The sequence below is a fragment of the Quercus suber genome, unplaced genomic scaffold, assembly GCF_002906115.3.
Source record: "Quercus suber isolate HL8 unplaced genomic scaffold, Cork oak 2.0 scaffold_1001, whole genome shotgun sequence".
In the NCBI taxonomy this organism is placed as follows: domain Eukaryota; kingdom Viridiplantae; phylum Streptophyta; class Magnoliopsida; order Fagales; family Fagaceae; genus Quercus; species Quercus suber.
In genome coordinates this window covers 25001-33658 of record NW_027070416.1, presented here as the reverse complement: position 1 = coordinate 33658, position 8658 = coordinate 25001, and the positions used below count along the sequence as shown (strand labels likewise).

Genomic DNA, 8658 nt, shown 5'->3' with positions numbered 1-8658 from the left:
ACAAAAAAAATTATCTGAAGAAATATATGGAATTATGTATATAAAAACTGTTTTTATTTTATTTTAAATTTTCTAGTTCATCTTGTCCATTCCAAAACTATCTATGGTGTACGGATGCTTTTAGTTTGAATCATTTTTAGTGACCATTCATGAAAAAGGGGTCGCTAGATCACGCTTGTAAAGCTTCTAACGGGATACTTATATCAAAATATCTACGTTGTGTCGATATTTTTTCGTTGAGCAATATCAAATACCATTTACATTTTTAGATTTTATAGTTTTTAAAATAAAATTTGTTAATATAGTAAATTATGTGATCTGATTAAGACAAATAATTTACACTTTTTCAGTCCACTCCTTCTACAAAAGTTTTTTTTGTTTTTGTTTTTGTTTTTGTTTTTTTTTTTTAAACCATGCAAACTAGCTTCCAAAGTAATGCATGGGCAATTTCACAAATTAAGATAAGATTAGGCTGACTGTTACATATGAATAGGCAGATAAAAGTAGTTAGTGCCTACTTGTTTCAACGTTTTCAACCCAAAAAGCCAATTTTGAAGAAAGCTGAACCACAAAGCCCGTTTGGTTAGGTATAACTTTTTAGAAAAAAGTTACGTTTTGGGTTTGTGAAGAAAACCTGCATAATGAAAAAGGAGCTTAGAAGTGCATTTTGAAAAAAGCCCGTGCATGTTGATTTATATCCGTTGGACTCACAGGGCAATTACCAAATTACCCTTCAATAAACTTTGCCCTGTTCTCTTCTCCCTCATATTCTTGCTTCTCTGTTATAGACCAACACCGATCAAGAAAGTATCAACCAAATACAAACACAGCACCACCTAACTCTTATCAGTCTACCACTACAACCTATTTCAACATTTGATAATCCAAACACAAAATCAACAAAATCAAACCAAAAATAACTCAAAATCAACACAAAACAACTTAAAATCAACTCAAACCCCATTGGAAAACCCATCCCAAACTCAACTCAAAATCAACCAAAAACAAAATCAACTCAAAAGCCATAGAAAATCAACTCAAAATTAAACCATTAACTAAAAACCCATAACCCAAACCCAAAATTAAAATCAAATACAAACCCAATAGTGGCAGAGACTTAAGCCTGGTTTGGATAGCACGTTTGCGCGTCTGCGTTTGCAACTTTCCAAGTGTTTTTTTTTTTTTTTTTTTTTTTTTTTTTTTTTTTTTTTTTTTTTTTTTTTTTTTTTTTCAGCCGCATGTTTTGACTTTTCTTCCTTGAACAATGCACCTGTGCATTACTTATGGGTCCCACAAATTTTACTTTTCAGTAACTTTTTCATTAAAAATGGGTTCTACGGCACTATTCACATATTTAAAAATTATTTTGCTATAGTGTTTGCAATTTTTAGTTTTCAGTTTTAGTAGAATAAGTTCTATCCAAATGGACCTTTAAGGGATTTGAGAATTAAGGAGAGAGATGAGGGATTTCCTTATGTTTCAATCATCATCATCATCATCATCATCTTCTTCTCTCTTCCTTGTAGCTTTTGAGCTGTCAAAAAAAAAAGCTCTACGGCAACTCACGTTCTAGAGGAAGTGGAAGGGAAAAAGGGGAAAATAAGGAACAAAAAAAGAAAAGTGGAATGTTCTGGAGGAAGTGGTAGGGAAAAAGGGGAAAGAAGGAAAAGAAAAAAGAAAAATGAGAAGGGTACGTGTGTGGAGGAGAAAAAAGAAGGGAAAAAAAGAAGAAGGAAATACGGATGGAAAAAAAAAAGTAAAGAAATAAGGGAAAAATAAAATAAAGAATGAGAAATTAAAATTGAGAAATGCTACCACAATATTTTCACAATAAATCTTAAGTGGTAGGTTATTATTAGTTAATATTGGTGAGAAAAAAAATATTTTTTTTAGAAATTTTGAAAAATCTTTTTAGAATAATTTTTTAGAAAGTATTTTCACAATACTTTCACAATGATTTATATATACATTGTCTTTTTTGGTAATTTACCACTTAAACCGTCACTTTTATAAGTACTAGCCAAACACTCATCTTTTTCAAAAAACACTTTTTAACAGCTCTTACCAAACACTCAACTTTTTGAAAAAAACACTTTTTCGTTATGTACTTTTTGAAAACTCTACTTTAAAAAAAAGTTTAGTTTCAAAAAACTAAACCAAATTCACTTAATCTATTATTGAAAGGCCAAACTCTACATCAGATACATGAAGACAAAAAGATTTTCCCACAGAACTATTATAACGCATTTTACCAAAATTTTTAATACAAATAAAACTTATAAAATGATCCACGACCAATCCAATTTCAGTATTGATAGGTATAGTAAATCTAAGCTCAAGAGACCCATATCTGACCTATCAAAAAAAGAAAAAAGAAAAAGAAAGAGAGACCCATATCTGAGATAGATAAACATAATAGAGGTTAGCTTCATTCAAATATGTTGATTAATTGTTGACTTTGGATTTAACACATTTCTCATGCAAAAGATTACTATACCAATCGTCAACGTCGACATATTAAATCAGAGCGGCGTCTAATTTCAACAAAAGAAGGTCGAAAGCACAATTAATGAGACAAACAAAGATTAAAAAGTTTTATAACCACAAGTATTATTATATCAATAGTTAGCTTTGCAGGCCTTTTATAAAATTGAAAACTACAACCCAAAGTTGATCTGGAATCATGAATTATTCTTTGGATCCTATTGCAGTGTTGCCTGTACCTTTTGGCTTTTGGGAGGCATACATAAATACATCCTATACAAAACTGTCTATTGACAACTTGTAGTGCATGAGAACTCGATTTTTTTGTTATTCTTTAATAAATAATACGATAATCTCTTTTTCAATATTACCAATATTCACATATGAATTGTAGGTATAGTTCAAACCTTCATCCTTTAGAATGAAAAAAAGGATCATCTGACAACAATGGGTTCTGGTTTTTTTTCTTCTTTTTTTGGGGGTGATTCAGTAGGTATACTTGTTTTATCAAAGTAAGAAAGAAACAAAAATAGATTAGCATGATTATCGTAGTTGTGCATAGAAATTGTGAGTAGGCTTTTTGTGCAGGGTCATAATTGGGGGGACAATTGCCTTAAATTTCGCTCCGGACCAGGAGAATTGTCACGGGAAGCCAGTTCATCTCGGAGCAAGGTGACAGATTTTTGCAAATGACTTGTAGTACCCTGTGTTGGAGTGGTATTAAAGAAAAGTGCTAACTTACAAATGAGACTGTCTCTTTCAGTTTTCACTGGAATTTTAGGTCTGCTAGTGAAGTGTTGACTCCTAACTCTCTCTAGGTGAAACACGATTTTATAGAAGGGTAGTGTTAAGGGCGACCGTGCGGTGCTCGTTAAAAAACAATTTTATATCAGTAAAGTTAATCTTTTGTCAGATTTTGGACCAATTTTATAAGATGTAAAGTTAATGAGAATAACTTTTTGAATCTCACCTGTTACTTTAGTATTATTTTTAATCATTAATCAATTTATAACAATTACTTATTAGATGGATTTCACAATAAATCATCATAACGGACACCTCACGGTGCCGTTAACATTTTCCTTTATACAAATCCAAATTCAAGTAAGGAAAAAAGCAATGGCATCTATCAACACCCGTTTCTTCCGCACTACCATTTCTCATGTGATGAAAACCTGTTGAGTGACGGGTTTAGTGGGTCGGTAGTGCCTTCTAGGCTTTTCTACTAGCTATTGGCAGTTCTCAAATAATTGTTACACTTTTTTTTTGTAATATTAAAATTTTAATCAATTTTTGTTTTTATATTTATCTATACTACTATTTGGGGCATTTTTTCCTTTTGAACTCTTACTCAACGTTTACTTTTTGATATCCAAAATACACTCAAATTCTCATATTTAGAAATATTTAAAAATAGGGTTACATATATAACATTACTAATTTTAAAGCTCCTAAATTTTAGATAAATTTAAAAAGGCAGTTTACCAATGAATGGTTTTTCCTTTTAAAAAAAAAAGTAGCTCCTAATCATGAAAATTAGCTTGCCAAAGAAGGGTGTAAGCTCAGCTAGACATGTGTCTCATTCTGATCTAATTTGACGAGTTGAAAATGATAGTAATTGGCCCCAACTATTAGCTTAGTTGTGCTGAAACTTGACTAGTGGCTAGTCTAACCACTTTAGTTACTCAAGTAAACCTTGGTTGCTAAGATTAGCACATGGACTAGGTTGTCTAGGTTGGGCCTTGTTGTTGGGCTTGTTCATCCCTGCAAAATTAATAATTTTGCCATGGGTAATATACATGGGCTTTTGTAGTTAGTTTAGAGGTGTTGTGTAGCAATATTTTTACAAAATCTTAGAGGTTTTGTGGTAGATTCTAGGTGGTGGTGGTGGCTGTTGTGGTTGAGTTTTTTTTTTTTTTTGGGGGGGGGGGGGGGGATGTTTGCTATGGGGTTTGATTTTGGGATGGGTGTTTTCTTGGTTTTGATTGTTGTGGTTTGTTTTTCAGTAGTGGTGGCAAAAAAATTTTTTTGGGGTAATTTTGGTGATGACAAATTGAGGTTTGTGGTTGAGTTTTGGCGGAAGGTGGTTTTGTAGATTTTCTAGAGAGAGAGAGAGAAGAGAGATCCACATAATTTTTTATATTATTTGATGGTGTAGTTTATAATATTTTAATGAGTTGTATATAAAAATAGAATATAGGATGTTGGGTGAGTTGTAAATAAGATGGTAAAATAGATAAATTAATTTTTGAAGATGTAAAATATATGATTCTTAACAAACTTAGATGCTAGTGCTCTTACTTCTTGTAAACCAAGAAAGTGGGTATTCTTTATCCAATAAAACAATTAATTAATTAAATTTTTTTTTTGTTTTTTTTTTGTTTTTTTTTTTGTTTTAACCAAAAGACATAAGGGAGCAAATTGGTGTTTTTCCTAGGATGACTTTCTGGTTACTCTAAGTCTCCAACCATAAAAAATTGTAGTATTTAGGGCTAAAAACCAGATGAATTCCATGAGAGATTATATTGTTGTATTTTTTGTGAACTCAAGTCAATTGGACATAAAATTGAGAAGATATAGTAGCTTATTTTATTATAAAGGATTTTCCCTTCAAGTTAAATGGTTTTCAAGTTCATTTATTTCTCTCATCAATTTCTGGATAGGTTAAAACTATTAGTTAGATTTTCTAATTTCACATTAGATTTTATGTCTTGACATCAAGTCCACTATTATTAATAGAGGTTGGGAGGTAGTTGTATTACCGTCATTATAAGTATTTAAGAAGAATGACTCGTGTGTTCTAGTTAACTCAATTAGTAAAATTTATTGTTATCAAATAAAAGATTTGAACTTTGATCCCTACTTACACAAAAAAATAATTGATACTTTGATTAGATGATAAAGAGTTATCATCAAGAATAAATTTCATACTCGAAAAAAGAAGAAGAAAAAAGAATGACTCAAAAGAAAAGGCAAAACATATGGTAAAAAATACTAACGCAGACAAGAAAAGAAAGTAGTTTGAAAATATCTACAACTCAAAAGCAAAGTGACACGTATGGGCTTGTGATGGCTTTGTCAAATCCCACTTTATAGTTTATATCACCTAGTTTGAAGTTTTAACTAGCTCCAAAATGTCTCTTGATGTGCATTAAACTATTCACTGTTTTTTTTAGGGATGTGAAAAAAATTAAATATGCATTAAATATTTGTCAGTTTAAATGAAAAAAAGTCAAATTATTTTGTGATAAACCACAGCTGAAATTTTTTTTTATCAATTTTTAATGCAATAAGATTTGTGATAGATAATAAATGCATCACAGTTGGTTCATTAACAGCCGCTGGCCAGCACCTGTTAACAAAGTCATTTTCTTTTTACCACACCCAATTCATCATTCGCCCTTGAGCCCGTATTTTTTTCATTTAAGACAGGCGTCTTGTTCAGCCCAATTGTTTCACTTCATGGCGTGGGCTATGATCACTATGCTTTCACTACTTCACGAATGGGGCCTCGAGACCCATAATCTCTCGCTTCATGAAATTTCCGACGAGCGACCCATGGGTTTTTACATTGCATAAGCTTCATGGCACGTAACCCTTGGCTACATAGATTGAGCCTCGCAACCTATGATATGATTTCTTCTCTCCTAAAATGGCTCTTATTTATACAAAATGGGCTGCCAAAAGAGAAGAGTTAACAACTAGCTAATCTCTCTAACCCAAGCAAGGCAAGAAATTGCTTGAAATCCAATGAGAAAACAAGCAATAGAAAGCTGGGGCCCATTTAGTAGGAGAGTTTAGATTGTGATTTTCAAAATGATGTACAAAACTGTGATTTAGAAGAATACAAATTGTCTATACTACTTTTTGTGTTCTACTTTTTTTTTTTTTCCACAAATTATAATTTGTCATATATTGGACTTTTTTTTTTTTTTAAACTTTGGTTATTTTATAAAGAAAGTCAAACTAATATTACATGGTAAGTAAGTTATGATTAGTGACCATAAATTAATGGAACACAAAAAGTGGTACAAAAAGATTTGTATTTGATTTAAAAAGTGTTGAGAACATATATTTAAAGTGCTCATAATACAAAAAATGTATTTAGTACCATATTTTTAATAACATATTTTCAAAAGTAAAAAAAAAAAAATTAAATTTTTGATATGAATATATATATTTATTTCTTTTAAAAAATAAGTATTTTATGCATTCTCAACGTTATATGGTTCTCACAGTTCTAAAAAAAATTACAACAATCTCACTTAAAATTGTTACTTGAAACCTAAGGGGCCGTTTGCTAGCGTTATTCTAATAACGTTGTTTGTATTTTTTAAAAATACATGTTTAAAAAAAAGTGTAAAAATACATATAATATTATTTAAAAATTAAAAATATGTTATTAAACTACTGGACTAAACGGGCCTAAAACACTTTTGAACTCTTCCTTAAAATCTCTTAACAATATGTTTTTTTTTGTTGGGCCCATTGTTTGAACGGTCTAACCAAACCGGCCACCTCATCAATTCAAAACTCTGTTGGCTCGCCATTTTCTCATGTCTTTGTTGTTAATCAAGAAAAGTCAGCAAGAATTGAACAAGTCATAGCACGCATGCCGTGACTTGCACAAAAAAGCCAATTTCTTGAAAACTGTTCTACACTCGTGACAAATTAAGCCGATAATGATCCTTTCAATCTATGAACAAAACCTACATGCAAAAATTCTAGGACCATTAGGTAAAAGTTGAAATTGTTGAGTCAACAGTTTGGTAGGTATGAGTGTGATTTAGGGGGAGCCATGTTTGTAAAGTTTAACACAAAGAAACGTCCATGCAAATTAACAGATAGAGGTGATAGGTAGAGGGGTTTGATTGGCTCAACTCTTCTCTCGATCACCTGATTCATTTGAGCCGTTAGAAAAAGCTGACAGGAAAACAGAACAATGTTATGAGGAGGAGGAACCAAATAGACAAAATATATAGGTGGAACCATTACATTAAAAGAACAGTGTACTTGAAAAGAATCTCAACTCACTTATTGCAACATATAGCTCTATATTGAAATATCCACAGCTTCAAACTAATGCAGTATACATTACTAGGAAGAGTACGAGAGATCTACAATATTATGTGAGACTTTTAAAAATTACATGTAACATTGCTAATTTGCTTATGACAAACAGAAATTTTATATATGTCAGCAACTCATTGAAGGAAGATCACTAGTTTTCACAGACGATGTCATTTCTGAGTCCTTGAAAACTCGACTGCCAAAGAGCAAAAACCCTATTGCGTGTCCCGCAACAGCCACTAGTAATATACCAACGTTAAAAGACATAACAGCAAGCATTACAATATAAGCGAGACTAATCCGAATTGCATGCATAAGGGTCTGAACAAGACCGGCTTTAACATTGTTAGCACCTGGTTTGATCAATTGGCAATGAGCGAACCACTCAATGAGCACTGAGAGCACGAAGACTACAATCAGGGCTAATACGTACATACCAAGACGTGTGCCAGGCCAACCGGAGAAGAGTATTTCAGCGTTGGAACCCCAGAAGAAGGTCATGTGCATCATGTTCACGTTCATGGCCATATTGGTATGGTTATGGTTCATGTTGTGCATTCCATCTCCAGATGAGTCATTCATGGGAGTTGCTGGTGACTCCATGTCATGCATCGCCAGTGGCCGTGGTAGCGTGAAAATTATGTAGAACTAGTTTTGTGGATGATATGGAGGTCCCTTGTTTTAAATAAGATAAGAGATTTAGGGATTTTGAGAGATGATAGATTGGTAGTACAAGATGTGTACTAATGGGTTTTGCAGTACAAAAATGTTTTGTACCAAAAAGAATTAAATGCTGTGATGGCCTTATTCGGAGTTCTAGAACAAATATTGACCATTTGCCCCTATAAGATAAAATCTTTCCTTATGTTTTTGGTTGTATTTGTGGAAAAAGTATCTCAAATATAGGTGCCAATGCGCCAGAGGTTGGGTTAACCTGCAGCCGGCCCAAGTTCCGAAACAAAAAAGTATTTTATGAAATAGTCTTATGAAACAATCTACTACTAATAACTAATAAGAATCAATTTTAGATGTCTCGCTTTCAAAAAAATAGAATATTTTCATCTCACACGCAAGAAAACGTAATATTTTCACCTCATACCCACG

The 8658-nt window shown here is 32.2% G+C and overlaps 1 protein-coding gene across 1 annotated transcript; it reads right to left on the bottom strand.

Annotated features, from left to right (window-relative positions):
* Positions 1–7680: 7680 nt before the first annotated feature.
* On the bottom strand, positions 7681–8166 carry LOC111995829 (copper transporter 6). The gene has a single exon (XM_024027776.2). The coding sequence runs from the start codon at positions 8164–8166 to the stop codon at positions 7681–7683; it is 486 nt and encodes a 161-aa protein (XP_023883544.2).
* Between the last annotated feature and the right edge of the window lie 492 nt (positions 8167–8658).

Excerpts from the sequence above, each read along its gene's own strand:
- LOC111995829 (XM_024027776.2), bottom strand. The coding sequence starts at position 8,166 with ATGCATGACATGGAGTCACCAGCAACTCCCATGAATGACTCATCTGGA.